This window comes from Pezoporus flaviventris, unplaced genomic scaffold (genome assembly GCF_033815535.1).
Source record: "Pezoporus flaviventris isolate CSIRO_AGI_PZ_B2104156 unplaced genomic scaffold, CSIRO_AGI_Pfla_v1 ptg000072l, whole genome shotgun sequence".
NCBI lineage: Eukaryota > Metazoa > Chordata > Aves > Psittaciformes > Psittacidae > Pezoporus > Pezoporus flaviventris.
In genome coordinates this window covers 2,050,897-2,072,980 of record NW_026892620.1, presented here as the reverse complement: position 1 = coordinate 2,072,980, position 22,084 = coordinate 2,050,897, and the positions used below count along the sequence as shown (strand labels likewise).

The 22,084-nt window shown below is 40.3% G+C and overlaps 1 protein-coding gene across 2 annotated transcripts in view; it reads right to left on the bottom strand.

The window, feature by feature from the left end:
• The window catches only part of RASA3 (RAS p21 protein activator 3), a 130,750-nt gene that overhangs the window by 75,477 nt on the left and 33,189 nt on the right, over positions 1–22,084 (bottom strand). For both annotated transcript variants that reach the window (XM_061472713.1, XM_061472714.1), the window contains exons 2-3: positions 15,927–16,044; positions 3,892–3,995 (exon numbers count right to left, since the gene is read on the bottom strand). In XM_061472713.1, the coding sequence (XP_061328697.1) occupies positions 3,892–3,995; positions 15,927–16,044 (222 nt within the window). The remainder of the gene's footprint in view (positions 1–3,891; positions 3,996–15,926; positions 16,045–22,084) is intronic.

Sequence of the window (22,084 nt, the reverse complement as noted above, 5' to 3'; positions counted from 1 at the left end):
TGTCAGTTACATGCATCTTGTTGCCCAAACAAATTACGTACTGGGGTGAAAACAAAGAAACAAACAAACCTGATTTGTGAATTAAGTACAGGATAAATAATTGTGTACATGTTTCCTGAAGGCATCTGATATTAACTATTCTACCAGCGCAGTGTTACATGATTTGGTGTGGTACATTTTCTGGTTTTTTTTTTTAACTGATCTGTATGTTCAAGGTCACAGCCTGGCAGCCTGAACTGCCCGTTAGGCTCCTAGGAGAATACCAGCTCAGGGCATATGATGGAGATGGTTTTCTTCAGTAAATCTGGCTCAAGTATTAAAGGTGAGAAATGCCTTCTCTCCCACTGTATTGGCACAGCTTGCCTCATTCAACATTTCCGAAAAACTAAACACAAAGTGCCAAAAATTAGTCATTAAAGAGCATGTATTTACATTTACCTTACTTAGCAGCACTACTATCCTAATATTCCTTCTACTGCATACAGCCAGAGGTACCTTATTTCCCATTACAACTGGAAGGGTACCAATTGACAGTTGTTCAAGTTAACGGTGTTTTTAAGATTGTATCAACTAGATGGAAAGAGCGATCCTAGGTATTATACAGACCCATGCTCCATCAAACTAGCCTACTACTCCTATTTGATCGTTTGGAAACAAACCAACAGATCTATTTTTTCCCACTCAAAGCAGTTCAACACACTATATAAATCAGTACATAAACTCTAGCCAGTAAGAGTCAAGACACACAATACCAATTAGACAACTTTAGACTAGTTTACTTCCTCAGTAACTGTGTATTTGCTACGTTTCCTCCAGAAAAAAAGACAAATCACATTTCGGATCCACTGAGCTCTGCTTTGTCTTCATTATATTTGCTTTTCAACCGGCATCCAAGATTCTTCCAAGACACATTGTTCAAGCTAACAATCCTAGGTGACTTAGTAAATTATAATGAGGAAAATGCAAACACAATAAACAAACATGCAAACTCAAAGATATCTTTATCTGCACAATCCTCCCATCCTGTATGCCAAAACCCTACAGTGTGTTCCAAAACATATCTGCTGCACATGTGTCCAGTTTGAGTTTGTTTTGTTTCTCCTCGGAAGTTTCTGTCAGAGGTTTCAGGGGGTTCTTGTTTTTCTCGCCCCTACTCCTTCCGCTTTTGGTGGCTTGAGCATTCTCGTCTGTCACACACTGAGCCGCAGTTCTAATGTTAAAGAATTTACCATCACAAACTTGTGCTTCATATTTGAGTAAATAAAAACATGCCTGCTCTGAGCTTCAGTCACCCTGGAAATCAATATTAAAACACCAAGAGAAAGTTCTGACAAGTAGTGACTAAAAAAGAACTCTGCCAGTCCAACCAAAAAACAGCCACTTGCCAAATTCTCACCATACTGACACACATGCACTGTCCTCTGTTTCAAAACCCGCACAAACCCAGCCAAACAATGCAAACAGATGTGTTAAACATACCAGATCACACAGGAAACACGGGCAAATTCACAAGCTCAGTAACACCTGAACTTAAAATTAGTCTCCCTGGATGGAAGACACAACCCCCAACACCCTTCTCTGAGAAAGTTTGTTGCTGGACAAACATGGGTAAACACATTTTCTTCAGCAGAAGTGTCTCATGATGACATAATATAATAAGATATCTCTGTAATGCAAACAAAGGGCCTCTATTTGCAGAATTCAGCGGTTCAGTGGAAAATTGCTTATTCTTGCACTACTCTGACCAAACTCACTTAATAGGGACGTCTTCCAAACCTCCCTTACTCAAGCCCCTGCAAGAAAAGGTCTCTTAAGACTGAGCTGAAGATACACATACAGCAGCTGTTCTCTTTAAACCTTAGACTTTGTTTCAATGAAAGAGTTTCCTTTCTCAAAAAAACCTCCACTCTTCAGCTTTGCTGCTGCTGACTCCTGTCAATAGGAACTACTGAAAATAACCACATGCAGTTGCTCCAGAGCACTGTTCTCTTTCCAGAACATTTTCCTATTACAAGCAGAACCTACAGAGTTAGTATCAATGTGACAGTAATGCTGGATTTTTTTCATCTCTCCATTGCTATTTATCATACTTCCAATTCTTTGAAATGCTTTTCAAAATATGCCTGTGATAAGGAGGGAGGGGAAGAGAGAGTGGAAGAGGGGAAAACTCAGCCTACAACAGCCAATATGTACTGTAAAATCTCAGCATAGACAGGTGACACTGGAATTTTGACTTTTAGTGCTACATCAGTATAGTAACACACCAGTCTGCCTACCTACAGATTCCACAACGCATACAAAAAAAAAAAAAAAAAAAAAAAAAAAAAAAAAATCAACATTGTCTCTTCTTGAAAAGGCAGTGAAAAACAGAAACCTGATCAATCATTTCAGTATCCAAAAAGTCTCTTTATATCTTTTCTCCAAGTCCTTCTTTTCACAAACTGCTCCCAGTACCTTTAAGGTGAGATTACTCCAGCAGCTCCTGAAGATTTCCCCTCCAGTGTCAGAGCCTGATTATTAAAACAGCAACTTTGGACACATGGAGAAAAGGAAACAATTTGCACTTCTCCATCTGCAGTTTCATGGATCTGGCTTGTGTTGTTTGGAGACCCTTGTTCAAAGAGAGGGAGTAAAGCCCTGAGCAAGAAAAATCCCAGTCCATGGCCTGTTCATAGGTCACTGCAGCTGCAGAAAACTGGTGTCACACAAGACATCAGATGAGGCAATTTAAACTATGAGAAACTCATCAGAAAGGCGATATTACTTTCACGTTACCAGGGGAAACTACAGAGATTAGAGAGACCAAAAAGCTTTCCAAAAGCTCACTCAAAAATCAGAAACTGATGCCCTTCTCCCCAGGATGCTAGATCTTGTACACACATGAGCTCAGTTAGGGGAGTGAAGACCCAGTTTTCTAGCTTTATGTAAAACATAAAATAATTAATGAATAATTAAAGAAAAAGCTAGTGACTGCATAACAAATGTAAAGATACATACAAAGAGATCTGCACCACCACCCCATGCGCTTTAACATAGTGCATTTTACAGTATTATACAAACTCTTGCTCAGCATTTCTTGCTCAGCATCAGACAACTTCCTCGCTAGAAGCTCTGTCAAAACATACACACCTCACTGACAGCTATAGTCATGTTCTACTGTAATTAGTAAAACGGTAGTCATACATGACTTGCTTCAAAAGAGATGAAAAGCTGAAAAAAATCCAACAGTTAAAATTACTTAAAGTGGAAACTGTTCTGCTCAATAACAACTAGGCTTTTACAAGACTTTTATCCCTGAAGAGATAAATGGAGTATCATGCAATTTGCTGCAGGTGAAATGCATAGCAAATACCATGTGGAAAAGCAAAGGTCTTGCCCACATGAAGACACTGGAAGCCTTACAGAGCTATTCTGTAGGCAATAGCTTGCTCTGATATGCTCTATAAAATTCTGTCATCATTGTATTGTGCGCACCTATGACCAGTAGGTATTATTCTGCATGTCATTAAGATAGTCATATGGTAGCCATACAGGCAAGGGTAATGAGGCCTGGAAGAGTGCAAGACTAAGAGCCTTGCATTTAGGGAAAAAAAAAATGAATCCAGTAACAAGTGATGCTGCCAGCATTTAAACAACACGTTATTGCCTATTTCAGTTAAACTGCAATCTGCATTTACTATCACAACAGAGAGCATTTACCTGCCAGACTTTTTTAATATGTAATACTGCAGGCATTTTTGTCACTTGACAAAAAAGGACAATCCTGAACAGTACGTGCAACTGTCACTGTCAGTCCTATTGAACTCCCAATTCATAGGACTACATATGATCTAACAGTTAAAATCCAAGAGAAGCAAGCTGTAAATAAAATAAGAATTTATGAGCACATACCTATGATGGAATCCCTTCGAAAAACATCTCTGTCAAAAATATAAAATGACAGATGGCGAAAGGTCCGAGGAATTTCACAGTAAAAGTCTTCTCCATAGAAGGGGCTGGGTAAACAAAAAACAACATACACATAAACATACACACAAAAAAAAAGAAATTAGTGTTGATATCCTGGAGGAGCCAGTGTGTTCATACTTCACACCCAGAGCATCACTCCGGGCTCTGATGGTCTTTCCCACCCATGAATGTGTGCCTTCAAACACACTGACTCTTAACTATCCTAAACACCCACATAACAAGATTTCTTCATATGCAAAAAACTCAGTAGATACTTCTTTTTATTTGGAAAATAAATGTCTCAAAATAAAGAAGGCAGAGACCAAATAAGACTGTATATTATTTGTTAAGATAAAGTGCCCTGAAAAGTGGTGAGAGGCCCCTGCTGTCACACTGTGCTTACAATAGACCATTATGACAAAGATCACTAAAGCATACCCATGAACTGCATGAGCAAAATACAGCATGGTTCATGGCATATATAGTTAAATATTTATTTAAAAGGATATGGTTTATTTAAAATAAATGCCTACAGCCACTGCCTCTTTCCCCATCCCCTGCAATGTTTCTTATTTAAACTCAGATTCAGTCAACTGATGGTAACTAAGCCTTGGAGCTGGCATGATGCTTGCTACCTGATAGTGCTGCATATCTGTCTATTTTTGCATTCTGGAATTGTGTAGAATAAGTTCCTTTACAGTAAGACCAGATTTTAAAAAAAAATAAATACTATCTCAGCATGAAAAGCTCTTTAGAGACTTCCAGGGCTTTCTTTGGATCTTATCAATTTAAATGGAGAAAAAGAAAATCTCAGACACCTAATAGCAACCCTTTCAGTTTCTCTCTATCCAATTATATGGGAAAGGATTTACTCCTAAGAACTATAAGCATGTATCAACATTATTTATTCATTGACAGGTCTACCATTTTACACACACTTCAATCCTAGTCACTCATGCCTCAGTAGATCTAAATGAGTGGATGTAGTCTGAGTCATATGAACAAATACAGCAAGCACTGCAGATATAGACTTAAAAATAAATCTAATTCCAACAGGCCAAAAGCCAGCAGGATTTTTTTCTTCCTTTTTAAACACAGAACTCCTTATTGTCTTGGCTAAGCAAAAAAATGGGAGACAGAACTGTGCTGTAGCTTTAACCATTATTAAAGGCTTTTTCTGTCAGAAAATTAGATATCAAAAAATATTAATATTTCTTTGCATTAGCTTCATTTTTTTTTTTTAGCATTTTGTCAGGAGACATCATTGCCTTGGCTTCTTTCAGAATATTTTACATCACCATGCACTTTTGCTTGTATTTCTGCCTACAGTAAAAATACACTCCCCCAGAATTGCCACATTCCCTCAAGAGCTAGCTGCCAAGTCTCACTCAAAACACACAGGCAATGCAACTTAGCTAAGCACTCCGTGTTTGAAGGGAATATGCCACATTAATTTTATGAAGTCTAGAGACATCACCCAGTATTCAGTAAGAATATTATTTAAGTCACTAGTCCAACAGCCACATGCAAGAATATATATTGGATAAACAACAAAGTGCAAGGCATACCTACAGGTTAAACATCCACCACTGGAAACATTTTCCCATTCCTTGAAATAAATGCATCCAGCTGTGAGCTATGGCAACCAGCATGAGCCCCACTCAGTCATTCCTACAGTGAAGGCAGGGGAGAAAATCTAACAGGCGGAAATGGAAGCTGTTTTGACTGTCCCAACTGCCCCCAACAGCACTCTCAGTTATGTCTTCTTTTATTTGGAATCAGGAATTCGGCAGCCACCACTTCAGGCACAAAATAAAAGTGTTCTGTGGTACAAGCAGCTTCTACCAAACTGGGAACTATTTGACTGTTCCAGCAGCCACGTTTCTGCTGGCAGCCCCAAGGGCCTCATTCTGCACACATCGCTTGGTGCAAGCTTTCACACACAAGCTGAACCCGAGGGGGCTACACAAATGCAGAAACATAGCCCAGATATCTAGCGCATTACATATGCAAAACACTTGCATCATTCCGAGGCCTAATACTCCGCTCAGCCATAAAATTGTCCTTTCTGCTGGAACAATGTGACAGATGAATTTACTATCATGAAACGATACTTAATGAACTGTAGATGATACATCCAATCCTCTGTCAAGAATTTAAGGGAAGCTTCCGTATACTGGAAGTCTAAAGTCAATGTAAATACACGCGAGACTTGCACCGAGCATACCTGAATTCAGCTTAGCTGATTCTGGAGAAAAGAGCAGAGAAGAGACAACAACTGGGGCCTTTGGCAAGTGCCCTATTAATGTCTGCTATTGGTGGAGGGGTCAGGGCAGAAGATAACCAAGACCACACCACAGCAAAACAAACATGAGAATCAGAAAAGCTGAGTGCACAAGAAGCATCATCCAGTTCAACACATGGTACCAGAAAGAGACTGATTAACAAAAGAAATGATGTGGTGGGTGACTTAGTCATGTAGGGACCACATCTGGGCATTACTTTTCTGCACAAGGCTTGTCAGCCTGAGCAGAGCCCACTGGCAGGCACTCTTCACAGGATGCATTATTTGCAGCCATTGTCACCACAAGTTTTGTTCTGCTCTTGGCTTTCCCCCTCCAAGATCTTGTACTTTTGTAGATTCAAAACCTCCCATCACTCAGGTAACACCCCTGAGGTGCTCTGCACTCTTAATTAGTACAAGCAAGCAGATTTCCAACACAAGCGCACTCGCTCTACACTGGATAATTAGCCACCAAAGCTCTAACTGTAAAGATACATATGGAGATAAATCTGATACCCCCTCACCCCAATCCTGCGTTGCTTTGTAGAAACAGTATCTTCTTTCTGAAAGAATCAAAAGTTACCACACAAAAGCTTCCACTTCAATGTGTGCTTTTTCTCCATGTATCTCTTGAGAACAGTACTCACTTTGTCTCCCACCCAGACCTGAAGAGCAAGAGGTCGCAGCAGTCAAACCCCATGATTTATTTCCCAAGCTAACTTCTCTTGAGCATGAGCCCCAGGGCTGCAGAACAGTTTTTCCAAAAGAACAGCTGAATTCCTCCCTCAGTGCCCCCTCTCTCCCCAAAGCCAGAATTAGTTTGATTTGGCTTCGGTAAGTACTTTTATTTTGACATAGCAATTAATAAAAAGCAGCAGCATCTGCCTACACAGCCCTCAGGAGTCTGACAAGATCCTCCAAAACAAATACTAGAACTAGACTGGCTGAAAACTTGGGAATCTTTCAGAACCAAGTGAGTTCAGATGCAACTTCCAGATTTTGAGTTCAGCTTTCCTTGTGGATTCAGAGAAATTTTAATCATTCAAAGAGAAAGGAAAATAATGAGTCCCCGCTTCCCAACCTTGCAGCCAGCACAATGGAAGGGCATGGACAAGACCAGTGTTGTCATTATTTCAGTTCCTTTTGGACTTAAATGACAGGACGTAACTGCTGAGGGCAATACCTTGCAAGGACACATACAGTGGGCCTCCACTGTAAATGCAATTCAGCTCCTTCCAAGTTCAATATAAAGCCATTTTCAAACCTAGCTTCTTCAGCAGACTACTAAGTTTAGAACAGTTTTACTAACTTTTTAGTTTTGCTATCACACCGATGAGCAGGCATCAACTACTCTTAGTTATTAAATGGGGCTTGTTCCAAGTCACTGTCTCTTGTTCTCCTGACAGGATGAGAAACTGCAAAGAAAGAACTGCATCAATTTTAAAAACCTTGCTCTAAGCTTTCAGACACAGAAGGGTCTGACGCTGTAGCCTTCTACTCTATGTACTGTCACTTCACACCCTTTTCTTATCTCTTTTCCAGTAGATACCTATCACCTTACTATGCTCTGAATGAGGGAAGCTCTACCTCAGCAGTAGAGGTAATCCTTTTCTCAGAAAGCATGGGGCTCATACTGCACAGCTTTTATCCAGCTCCTACCACCAACACATACACTGATTGACCCCTCTTTGGGACACTTCCCCTAGGACACTCCCACAGCTCTCGGCACAGAAGAGAAATACACACATCGCACCCCCCCAAAAAGTCAAGTAAAAGCATAAAGAATGGTGCAATGGATTTCAATCTTCAGGCATACACTCAAAAAAAAAAAAAAAAAAAAAAAAATAAATCTTGCTTGCTCCTGAATGCTCACAGGAGCAGGAATACCAAGGAATCAAACCCAAAAAGTTCCCTCTAGGTACTGTTTCACTCTCAGCTATCCAGCTTAGAGCCCTTCCCATTTCAAGGTATCTATTTTTGAACCTCCTCTAATGTATGTTTTGGCAATGGGTATTTTCAAGAGGAGACAGGGAAGGAGAAGAGAAACAAATTACTGTGTAGATCAAGCGGAATGAAAGCAAATAAGGAAGAGAATCCTCATTTCAAACATAATGAATAGGAACTTCTTCCCCTATAAAAGGTTCAAAATTTGTTCATTTTACATGTTTTACATAACTCCAGAGACATGCTTGCAATTTAAATTCCATACCTTCACATATCTAATGAAATCATCACAAATAATATTAACAGAGAGGAAGAGACTTCATAAAACAAGTCTCAGTGTAGAAACATTTCTTTAGTTTCAGGCTGTGTTGCAAAAGCTTGTGCTTGTTTCTCAATACTTAGGATTTGCTAAAGCAGTTTTGTCTTTGTTTTGGCACCAGTACTTCAGTGGATGAAGTGCAAGAGCTGCATGATGAATAATAATGAAACCCCTCAAACCAGAATTCTTTGTGTACAGCTTTTTCTTTTTTTTAAAACTGCTTTTGTGATTGAAAGTAAGGACTATTAACATGCCACAGACAACTCCACATCCTCTGACTATTTTAAAATGTTTAGAAATACTGGATTCATCCTGCTGCATGAACTTAAAGACCAGAGTTCACATCACCATGTGAGTGGGAAGCAAGATCAGTCTGTACAAAGGAGTACACTTGCTTGTTTCTACTACTAAGTTTTTCCTACTACTTAGCTAATACATTTTATACTGTGCTTTGCAGTGTATGTAAAGGGAGTGGGGTAGAGAAGGTTTATTCAAAGCAGATACAGCAAGCCAAATAGAAATCTGAATGCACTTCAGTCTTCTGCTAGACACAGAGCTACGAGACAACAGGAAAGTAAAGTTGGCAGATGTCATGGTAGCTTCCTTACACAATTTATTAAAAATACCTAGTATCATATTTGAAGCACAGATCTGGCAGAGGACATGCAGCAGGAAGTATATGGCCAGAAGGCAATATCTAAATCCAAACATACCAATTATGGCCACTGTTAAGCCTCCCAGACATCCACCGAGACAAAGGCAGATTTTTCCTTGTGTCCCTGTGCAGACACACCCAGATGGACAGTGCTGTGCTATAGCCACAACCACCCCTACTACACAGAGAAAAAAGTAAAGCAGTTCGCATTTTCTCAACCCCATGCTCAGAGGGGAGAGACAGACACTCGAGCTATAGTTATCATCCTCACTTGACAGTTGCTGGTATGGCTCAATGAGGCTTACAGGGATTATGATAACTTGGAGCAGCAGCCATTTGGCCCCTAGTCACCTCCCAAAATATTCTGTAAGACGACACACACAAACAACAGAAGTCACATTACAGCTGCATTTACTTTCTTTTTTTTTTTCTAATCAGTCAAAGCAGCCTACACTACCATCAATTGTTTCTCATATGGGTGGCTCTTCATGTGGATAAACGCTCTTATTAATAAACCCTGCCTCAGGTCTCAAGGCTCACTTCATTCTCCACCTTCCACCGAGTTTTGCTTCCCTTCCTTGTGCCCTTCCCAGATGTATTACTTCCCTACACAACCACACAGTCCTTGCCTTCAATAACATCCCTGACCAGGCTGAAGTTGTATCCATACCCATTTTATCCCTGTTCCTTAAAGGCTTGGGTGTTTTTCAGAATTAAAGTCTACTGACATTAGGAATTCAAGCCACAGTTAGATGTAGCGGAGTGCAGAAGAAGGCAGGCCCTGGGGCAGACAGCACACTGAGGAGTAAGCTGGAAGCAAGCAGGAGAGAAGCTGCAAACTATGCTAGAGCATTCAGCTCAAGGCTTCTTTACTTAAGGCATCCAGGCTTGGGAAAGCTGTTATTTCAAGGAAGGAAACTAGCAATATAAGAATATGGAAGTAGCTAATGGAACTAACTCAGATACAGCAGCTAATTTTGTCAATGGCCCAACTAAGGGAAACAACTCTGTGTTTAAATTTTGAGAAGTGGCCTGCTTCCAAGATGTTATCAGAACATAAGAGAAGTTTAGCTATGCAGTCATGAACTCCAAACATAGGAAAACAGGGGTTTAAGCAAGTCCACAACTAAAAAGCAACATTAAATATGGCAGTGGAATTACTTAGAAAAAGTTCTGAGAGCTACTGGTTGAGTATGTTACCTGATCCAGAGCAAAGACACAGCAACCTCTTGTTAAAAACAACAGTCTTGACTATGATTTTACAGCACATTTCACCATACACTCACAAGCACACTGCAGACTTGTAGTTCTCACTGTTACCTTCACTAGAGACAAGAAGACTGGGGGTGGGGAAAGTGCCTCTGGCTTCATTTGCTGTTTCATTCAGGCTTTGATCACTATGTTTAGCATGTGAAAAATTCCTCAGTGAAATAGTGGAGAACTAAATCACAGACTCAAGACGCTTGGCTCACCCCTCTAAAGCACACAGTGTCAGCCATTTGATTCTTAGCGTACAACGGTTTTTGCCTTTATTCATATCCTTGAAACAAATTTAGAGATGTCACATTCCTTCCATTCTTCACCTATGATTTGAGAAGCTGCCTTGATTTCCTGCTGCAGCTGACACTGCCCTTTAAGTGAATGGAAACATTTGATGCAACCAGCAAAGGCAAAGTCAGTCTTAATGCCAATGGGCAGAGAAAGTTTATCCTCAGGGAAGATATGTAGCTAGGACCAAGTCCTGGATGGTGAAGCCTGAAGTTCAGCAAGGCGACGTTCAAGGTCCTGCACATGGGTTGGGGCAATCCCAAGCAATACAGGCTGAACAGAGATTGGACTGAGAGCAGCTATGAGAAGAAAGACTTGGGAGAGTGCTGGTTGATGAGAAGCTCAACATGAGCCGGCAATGTGTGCTCGTAGCACAGAAAGCCAACCGCGTGCTGGGCTGCATGACCAGGAGCATGGCCAGCAGCTCAAAGGAGGTGATCTCGCCCCTCTACTCTGCTCTAGTGAGACTCCACCTGGAGTACTGCATCCAGCTCTGGGGCCCCCAGCATGAGAAGGACATGGACCTGGTGGAGTGAGTGCAGAGGAGGCCATGAAGATGATCAGAGGCTGGAGCACCTCTCCTATGAAGACAGGCTGAGAGAGCTGGGCTTGTTCAGCCTGGAGAAGAGACAGCTCTGGGGAGATCTTAGAGCAGCTTCCAGTACCTAAAGGGGACTACGAGGGATCTTGAAGAAGGAATTTATACAAGGGTGTGTAGTGACAGGACAAGGGGGAATAGTCTTAAACTGAAGGAGGGTAGATTTAGATTAGGCATTAGGAAGAAGCTCTTTACTGTGAGGGCAGTGAGGCAATGGGACAGGTTGCTCAGAGCAGCTGTGGCTGCCCCATCCCTGGCAGTGCTCAAGGCCGAGTTGGACAGGGCTTTGAGCAGCCTGGCCTAGTGGAAGGTGTCCCTGCCTGTGGCAGGGAGGTTGGAGCTAGATCTTTAAGGTCCCTTCCAACCCAAACCATTTGGTGATTCTAAGTTTGAAATTATTCATGGAGGAAGACAAGTAGTTGGTTCAACAGAGGAAATTAATTGGCAAAATTCTTATCAGGCTTTCTACTGGCAACTAGGAATTCAAGAAAAGTTATAGACCTCTGCATTTAAAAGAACAGTAAATTCTCACACGTTCCTTAGGATGTAAAATAAATTAGTCCCTTCACATGCCTCTCTGGTAGGTTATATGGAGTGGATCCAATTCTATCCAGTGCCTTTGCAGATGATGGTAGTGTAAATATTGAACAACAAACACAAAACAGAGGAGCGTGTTAAATCCTGGCTCTAACTGACCTCTCCCTCATATCTTATGACTTGCATGTGACCTTCTTAGAATTTACTAAAAGCTTGTGCCAAGGAGTTTATGAAAACAGTGCTGCTTGAGGAGTTCAAGATTCTCTTCCTGGGAACCTAGAGAACTTGCTCTGACCAACCCAAGGGTTCCCTGTGCTTGTCCAAAGATCCCCAGAGAAGTCAGATGACCCCAACTGCCCCACATAAACAGTACTTTCACACTGCTCCGTGGTTTCATAGAAAGGACTGCCCATGTTGTAACCCTTGACTTGTTTCAATCAGACACTACCAAGATAGCCTCACAGCAGCCCTCAAAACCTCTAGCACGAGGCAGCAGTGCTACCATCCAGTTTAACAGAAGCCAGTAGAGGTAGGATGGCAGGACTTATTGAAGTTCCTGATTGTAATTTATGAGTCCCACCTGACTTCTGAACAAAGAAGTTAAGGTTTGCCATGATGGCTGCATTTTTGAGATGCAAACTTAGATACAGGGCATCAGGCTCACAGAGATTCTCTTCAGAGCACTGGAAAGGGCACTGGACTGCGCAATAGGATGTGCTGGTTCAGTTCTTAGAGTTCTGAATGATTCATGCTTTGTTGATTTAAGAGGTTACTGTTCTCAGCTGTCTCCTTGTGCCTCTACCACAGCCCAATAAAATAAAAATCTGTTGCAGAAGTTTAGACAGAGCTCAGGGAGGCAACTTCTTACACTGCCCCAGTACAAAACACAGGAGATCATGAGTCAGAGTCTGAAGGCTCTGCCACAGATATCCCAAGCAAGTCAGAACTGCACATTCATCCAAGTTCCTCTGGGAAGGAGAGATAACTCCTTCTTTTTTCTCACTTAGCAGTTCTGTTTAAACTTTACATCAGGAGAAGGCTTGCCTGGAAAAAGTATACATTTCTGCAGTGCTTAGTAGAAGCTTAATGAAGCTCAACTGAGCAAAAAGGGGGGGGGGAGGGAAGCAAGCACTCCTTGAATTCCCAAATATACAAGATGATGTTTTCAGCATGACTGTAATTGTAAGCCTTTTCATGCAGATGAAAAAGTCATTTATGCAGATACGTTGGAAAAGATAGGCTTCCCCAGGAAAATCTGAATGAGAAGATATCACTTCAGAGTCAGTAGTGCTAGGGCTGCATATGGAACATCTTTCAATTCAGACATTCACATAAAGCATCTTATTTTTCATAGACTACATGACAGTCATTTTTTGAGCTTACTGGAAGATGGGGAGTTACCAGTATGAGTGAAAATACAGGCAATTCTTAAAGCTTACTTTAGAGCAAACCAGCCCTGTGTCAGCCGTGAAGTGATCAGAAACAGAAAATAGGGTTGAACAACAGAGCGGAGCCAGTGCTCTCCCCTTCAAGCTCTAGTTGAAGGCTGTGTTACCCACTTGAGTGCCAGCCACACAGATGTTCAGACAGGATTCAATTATTTTAGTCATGTGTTGGCCCAGTTTCACATCCCTCCTCCCATCTGAAGTCGCCTAATGCAGCAGTGATACCCCAGAAAAAGGGACCCAACATGTGCTTTGCTATTACATTGGGAAATGCCTGGCAAAGAAGCACCATACATGAAAGGAGGTATTTCTCTGCTACATACACATTACGTGGGCCTTAGGGCACATAAGCATCGCCTGCCCAATAATTCAGTCAATGGGTTGAATCAATCTACAAACAAGCATTAAAGAATGTAACTGCATGACTGGCTCCTCAGCTGTATGTTCATCTCAGCCTTACAAAAAACAACAGGCGACTGCATTACAGTCTGAAATCATTTGAAAAACATCTTCCTCTGGAAGTCTATGCACTTGTTTTAATAGATGTAAACACAGTCATAAAAGATTAAGTAGCTGTGTGTGTGTGCCTCACTAAATAAGAGCAATTCTTAGTCACAGATTGGGAAGACATCCCAGTTTTACCATTCATGTATTTGGGATTTTTGTCTGTTTTTCTTCTATGAAACAGAAAAACAAGGGCAGAGGAAAAACCTACACAGATAAATGCAATACTCATTTGACATCATTGTCTGTAAGTGAATATTCAGGGGCTGTGAAGAAGTAAGTTTTTCAAAATAATACTTTGCAAATAGAAGATTACAGAGGGAGAAGGCAAACTACCACTCGAGTTTCTTTAACAACAGGAAGATTTTTCTTCACAGTAAGTTTCAGCCTAAAGTTCCTTCCCCACTGCAATTTAAGTTTATTATTATTTGCAATAATAATACTGGACATACAGAGTAATTCTCTCCCTCTGAAGTTTGTTTTCTTTTTGGGGGGAGGGAAGAGTGTAGTGGTAGTGTTTCTCTTTTTTGGTTGTTTTTTTTTCTTTAGCATATTTACACAGTTATATCTACTCTCATCTCTCTTTTCTAGGTTAAAGAATTCCAAGATTGTAACCTTTCCTCAGTGGTTGTTTTCCAGACCTCTGATCATTTTGTTGCTCTGCTCTGAATTCACCTGAATTTAACAAAAAGAACTTAGTTCTGCAAGAAACCAGAAACCTTCCAGTTCTGCACAGCCTCATTGTACCTCTTCTGCTTTATAATGGTATCCAAAGACAGGTGGAATCTTTCTGACTAAACGAATTAGACTTGTTGCTTATTCCTACTACTAAGAGTTTATTTTCTTGATAGAAAAATACATGTATTAGTACAAGGAAATTACTCCAACTATTCTCATACATCTTCACTCCCCAGCTTCTGTTTCCCTCCAAAACACTAATGATAATCCAGAAAAAAAATGTGCAACTTCTAGTTGTGTGCAGGAGGGCTACAGCTATTTGACCCAGGAATGACTTGAAATGAGTTACAAAGTTACTTATAGGGAAACAGCTGGTTCAGGGACAACTTGCTTAGGGACACTGCATGTCAGTTATTGTAAAATATACAGTATACTACAAGCAGGAAAGCATCAGCATCACCATTCGAAAGCACTATATGTTCAGTCAATTTAAATACCTCAAGAAACAGAAGCCTCCATGATGGACCCCAGTATACCATATCAGAATATAAGATGAGAAATGAAGATGCAGACAACAAAAAGTATGGTAAGAGAACAATTAAAGTAACTTAAGAGAATAAAACCCACTTCAAGCTACTGAGACTCACATTCTTAAATGCATTAGGTACTTCTGAGAGGTTGGGAGTGAGGTCTAGAGCTACTTCCCAAAGTAAATTACTTGCAATAACAAGACAAATAGCAAATTCCCAACTGTATTACTCAACTGTCTTTCCCCATTTCATATCTTAAGATAAAAGTTAGAAACTTGACTGTTCCTTGCTGCTACTTTCCCCTCAATTCTAAAAAAAGCCTAGCTTGCCAGAGTGTATATATATATATATATATATGCACAGCCTTGTTCCCTTTACTTTTTGATGTTTGGGGATTTCCAGGAGAAAGCATTTTAAGTTTTCCTGCGTGTTTCTCATTCATTCTACATTTGGCTTCTACAGTCTCACAGGAAGTTTCCAAGATAATCAGACAGGCATCTCATGCTCAAACCTCTTCCTTCAGTTGCAGCCTCATGATGGGGGGGGGGGGGAAACGACACGAATTCCTAACTTCATCCTTTAGGGTAGCTAAATCAATGCAAAATACTAAGCATAGACATGAAATGGAGTTCAGTGCTCCCTTCTAAGTTGAGATCTGAAAAGCTTAGGGGAGTTCAAAACAAATGTTGTAGAAACAAAGGAGCATTGGCCATACATTCTTAGGAAAATAGTTAATATGGCTTGCCTTGGAGAAGACTTTTTCCCATATATACAGACAGGAATCATGACATGAATAGTTCCACCACTGGTGTTCTTAAAACTGGAAAAAGGATCATATTCATCCTCCCTCCTCCCCTTAAGAAAGTATCTTTGGAACATTAAACAAACATAGCAAAGAATAAGAGTTAACAGAACATATATACAAGTATTCATTACCATAATGACTTCTCCACTATTTTGGTCCTAAAAACCTCCTCCTGGTCCAGGTTTACTGTACAATAGCAATCCCTCATCTTGTTTGGCCCCGGATATGTAGGAAGATTTTTGGCTTCACCTAAAGACAAGAAACGAAAAAAAAACAAACAGGATTACATATTAAAATATTATCCATAAATCAGTCATCTGTCAACTAATGCAGTGCCAGTAACATGGCTAAATTGCGTTGTCTTTTTCCTCCCAAGAGTGAAGTCTCTATTATAAACTTCACAGCAGTACTCTCTTTCCAAGGCAGCAGCTCCTGACCATTGCCACATTTAGAGCTCAGCAGTAGCCAGCAACAACTCAACAGTTCATTGTGTCAGATTTATTCACATGTATTTGAGTGCACACTGCTTCCTTTCAAATTTGTGTTTGTTTTGATCAGTCCTCCTGAAAGATACCAGAAACACCATACAACACCCTGTAAGGTACCAGAAACACAATACAACATGGTGGTAATAAAGCTTTCCATTACAGCCCACTGATTTTATGCTAAAGGTATCACCAGAACACAGCAAATGAGAACTGACCCCAGCTCCACCACTCTCCATGGATGTGGGGATGGAAAACAGTCACTTTAGTTACAGCCAACAGCCTCACATCACACACTGGACTTCAAAAGCACTGTGATGAGGCAATTAGCATTTGGGAAGCTGCCGAAGATACTTGCACTAAGGTGCCATGCAAGCCATGAATATTCCTCATAATAAACATTTGTTTCAAAACTGTGAGAAACATGTATGTATCCTAGACTTACAGAAGAAAAAGAAGAAAAAGACAGGATTGAGGAACTAAGGGTAACCAAGAGACTATGAAACACGAGAGCACAAGCATGAAACAAGAATAAGCCCACAGCTTTTCCCTCTACCTATCCATTAATAACCAAAGCTGAGCACTAAATTTCCTTGGCAGACTGATAAAATCAAAACTCACAGACAGGAAACTCAGTAATGCTCCTCATGGCTTTGCTAAAGCACATAAGCACTCTGTGGATGAGTGATTTAACTCTAAAGACAAAACTCAGAACTCTCAAGGAATGACCAAGTGTAAGTCTACAATGCACGTGCTCTTATTTACCTCAACTCTTCCAGTACCCAGAGATTATTAGCACATACCATGGGAACTAGACCATTCTCTCCTGGTAAAAAATACAAGGAATAAAACTAAAACTAAAAATGCACAGACCAAGAGAACATAGGTTTGTTTGCCAATGGAGAAGAGAACTCTAAATGACAGTAACAAACATAACGTTTTATCAGATGTCTGCAGCTTAGCTTAAGTACATTGTACTAGACACATGCTTTCCCAATCTCCAGCTCCCAAACAGCTCCAGACTATTAACAGAATCACCTTGCTTCTTTCAACCCTGTCTTCAGTAAAGACACACTTTTTCCTTTACTATAGATTTGTTCAACAGAACTCTGATGTATGTGCATGTAAATACTGAAGAACTACAGCAAGGAAAGATTAAGCCAACCTGCATCCTCAGCTTTAAAGGAAAAACATAAAGTGACACAAGACTCCATGGCTTCCTGCCTGTGATCTCTTTCTGGCACACTGTTTGCACGCTTTTGCTAACTGACACGACATGCCCTTGGAAATGCCATACGTCCACACAAATGGCCCATATATATATATATGGGTGACCATACGTGCATACGTTTTCTAAAGCTAATCAGAGAACATATAAGGAGGCATTGAAAAAGGACATGAAAACATCTTATTACAGAGTGCTTCGAAATAAAGTTTGCTCTCAGCTCAGCTGATGCAACTGAGTAGCATTCTTCGCACTTCCTTCAGAGTTGTGAGACATTGTATATAAAAAAGAAGCTGTCTCTGCTGTAACTGGGAGGTGTGACTGGAACATCTGTTGGCATGCCCAATGTGGCTTTAAACCAAGCTGAAGCCTTAGCAATAGTTTAACTGCAACAACCAAATATATACTGAGGATTACTGACAGCTTGCTTGGGCTGCATTGAGGTCTATTCTGCCATAGTAAACCTTACTTTTACTCTTGTTACTCTAAGTTCAAGCAAGTCGCAAATCAAATGTAGCCTCACGTAGACTGGCCTCACGTAAACTGAGGTTGCAGAGTTTGTATCCTCTCTCCAAGTCCCAAGCATCCAATTTCTCTTATCTATTTTCACATTAAAATCATGTGAAGCCAGCCTCTTTTTTTGGCTAACCAGGTAAAGGTCCCCAGAGACAGAGAGCATGCATGTCAACAGGAAGAGTTTTAACAGCAGAATGATAAGGAAGTCTTCCTCTGGGGATGGCACACCATTCTCATGGTTCTTCCAAGGGAACAGGACAGAACTTTTCAAGCTCAAAATTAAATCAAAAATTTACACAGTTTCCCTTTTTCTGCACAATTCCACTTCCTACTTCAACACGCACACACACATATGAACCCAATTCTGGATTCTGTGATCTTGATTTCCAGTTTTCTGATGTGCACAATATTCAGTTAAGCACTTAAAGTTGATATTTAGTCATATCAGAGCACACTGTAAAAACTGTATTTTGAAAACTCAGTTCTCTTTGTTAAACAGACTTGCAGTAGGAAAGCCCACAGTATTAAAACTTCAGGGCAGGGTACAGGAAGACACCATTTAGGATTGCAAGAAAATGACTGCCTGCAGCCCATACAGCAAATTAAGGCTCACCATCATAATACTGGAAAGTGAGGCACACAGGGAAGATAGAGGGAGAAGGCATATTACAGTAATATCTTTCTTCAAACTGGAAAAAGGCCCTGCAAAACCACTGAGACTAGAACAAGGGATTAACTGACCAACCCAGCATATTAATCATGTTACTGACTCAAGTAGGAGCTTATGAAAAATAAAAAACATGGGTTTTCTTCCCAATGCTGGCAGCAGCTAATGGCTGTTTAGATTCCTCCAGCACTGAGCGGTTCAGAAAGAAAAATCTGTCAAGCTTTCAAGCATAGCTAAAGACTCTGCTCTCTAGCCAGACATTCTATGTCAACAAATGCACTCTGTTAGCGTTTCAGTTGCTCTTTAGATTCCTCCAAGACAAAAACGTTCCCTCTGTGGCACCGTTTTGCCATCTACAATGAAGCTGAACAATTTGCTCGGGATTTTTTGTGTTCTGCTACTACTGAAACGAAAACAGAAAGCCCAAAATACTTGATAGAGTCATGCACCATTTCCACATTCTCAAGAACCAGAGCTATGAGATCATTTAATTTGGGTGAGATTTTATCATTTAGCCTAGCTGCATAAAAGAGGCATCTTCATCAACTGTATTTTCAAGAGACAACCTTGCACTTCCTACCCCCATCCCCTTCATATTTGTGAAGTGCCTGAATGCTAGAGAATTTGGGAAGGGTTTGCAGGCAAAAGGTCAACACACTCACCTTTAGTTTTCCACTTAACTGCTAAGAAGAAACAGAATGTTTACTAAGATGTCTATGACCTTGACAATTTCAAAAACACAAGCACTTTGATTTTGTGCAAAAGGCTTCCATTTGGAGCCACAGTGGCAGAATAATCAGTTCAAGTTGGCAATAGCTTTTCTTTCTGTCCCTGCACTTCTAATATACATGGGTCTGAACTTAATGGAGTTAAATCACTCAACTTAGTACCGAGTACTTAAACCTAGAAATGCTGATTTCAGCTATGGAAAAGTTATCATTAGCTATTTTGGGCAAGTCTTAAAAAATAAACCATACAATTCTGAACACCTCACTGGCTTGCTTTCTTCTCCCTGCAAATACTAGGTTACTACAGTTTAAAAATAGGCTACCACGGCAAACAGATAGCTTGAGCTAGCCACAGCAAATGCAACAGGCTGGATAAAGAGGAAGAAAAAACTTAGAACCATTTTCATCTTCCGTGTTCTTTCCAATGTTATACGTTCCTGCCTTGCTAAGATACTGGCAATAAAAGGGGAAGCAGGAAAAAAGGGCTCGCCGGCATATACGGCAGAGAACAGCACTGCTTAGACGCCTGGGGGCATAAGTGGTGAAAACAAGAAAAACTTTGAAGATGTTTCTAAGAATAAACAAATATGGACATGTATACATTTCCTTAAGGTTTTGCCACTTTAATATTCTGAAGCATCTAGTGCTTTTAATTGAATTTAGATACTTGACATCGCATTACCTTTGCTTTTGACATGCTTCCCCAGATACAGCTTTCTGAAAAGCAGAGAACGCACAACAGCCAGGCACTATTTCTACCTTTTGGAAAAGGATTTGTTGCTCCTGTGCTTCCAAGTATTGGGTCACCACCACACATCTGCTGATATGAGTGCATGAAAGCTTAGTAATGTATCAACAAATACAGCTTGCTGTCTTCTAGCAGCAGCATATTTGATTTTTATCAAGATGTCATGGGAGAATCATTTCCCAAACTATTCCAGAATACAAACAAGCAAACAAAAAACTACCTCTAAAAAATAAACCAAATAAAAGCAGACAAGCTCTCAATGCCACAGCATTTGACTTCAGGGATTATGCTGAGAAAGACTTGAGTAGAGAAACAAAATACCTAAAATCTGAAAAGGGCAACATATCCAAACCAACAACAATCCACATTGTTTCTACCATATTCAGGAAAATACACTCCAGAGAACCTCATAGGCAAGCACCTCGAGAACAGAGCAGCAATATCTGTCAAGAATGAAAAGCTTCTGTTCTCCCTTAAGCTCTCAATACCAATTAGAGATGCTGGAATCAGAAAAAAAAAAAAAAGAAAAAAATTCTCTCAAGCACTCCTTTCAAGTTTTCTTTCTTCTGAAAAGATTATTCCCCCAACATCCATAGGTCAAGCAAAAACAGAGAAAGAAAAATGTTTGTACAGACCTCCAACTCTCTATCACCATTTATGCTTATAAAGCTCCTCATACACAAAACCCAGCATATACGTAAAATATGAAGATGCCATCAAAATTATAATCAACAGAAATATAATAACACTCAATGTTGATTAAAACATGCAGAAATACCTAGAGGCATATTAACTTTTGTGCCTATGCATGAATTCAAACTGAACTGAAACAGCTGCATTAATGCTGAAGACTTAGAAAGCAGTTCATTTTCTTGCAAGGTGTGCTTTCTGGTGGTGAGGTGGGGTTAAGGGAGTGGTATGACTGCAGTACCTCAAGGGGGATATACACAGAAAATAATCCCTTTTAATATTAAAATAGTCATTCGGTCATTGTTAAAAAAACTCTATTCACATCAGAAAACAGTTTTGCTACTACACGGCCAGTGTGATAATTATGTGAAATTAACATAATGTTTGAAAACAGAATATGTGGATATACAGTTATATTTGTATATAATTCCTATCTGTAGATACACTGTGTGTACCTCTCAGAAGAATAAGGATTCAGTTCATTTTTGCCTTTCCAAATATGAAAAAGCTATAAAAATGAAAGGTTTCAAGAACCAGTGCACCCAATGTGAAACCACGGGGTTATGTAAGTAGTGTAATATTCTCACGTATTTTTGTAGTAAGCTAAAAACAAGTAACACCTTTTAGGTAATATATGCCAAGTGTCAAAAATGTTCTCTCTCCTCTACCTATGCATATAAGTCACACAGCCTGAAAATAAGAAAAACACGTGGAATCTGTAAATATCTGAATAAAGAAAATTGATGCATAAAAAAAAACAACAACCCTCTTAAAACAGATGGGACTAGAAACAGTATTTGCCCAACAATCTCTCTTTGCTTTAACCATAGGTATTTATGTGCGCATACACACATGCACACTTTGCTCTCATGGAGAGACAGATTGCATTAGATTTCTAAACCAGGTCAAAAAACGGCCATCTGTGAACAGATTTTGCTGATCTGGAAAATGAGATTTTTAGATGACCTGCTCTTAATCTAAGTCCTTGCCTGCCAGCCTCCTTCCACGTGAAGCGATCATCACATTGGAAGACTCAGGAAAAACACTTCCTCAACAAAACAATACTGACCACCTGGGCCTTAGCAACAACCCCAGAACAACCTGATACCACAGCTAGTGCTCCCTCAGCAAGCAACTAGAAGGGAAACGGAGCACAGTACATTAACTACAACTTTTTAGACATAAGCATCATATGGACACCCTTGGCTTAGGGGCAGCATCAACCCCAAA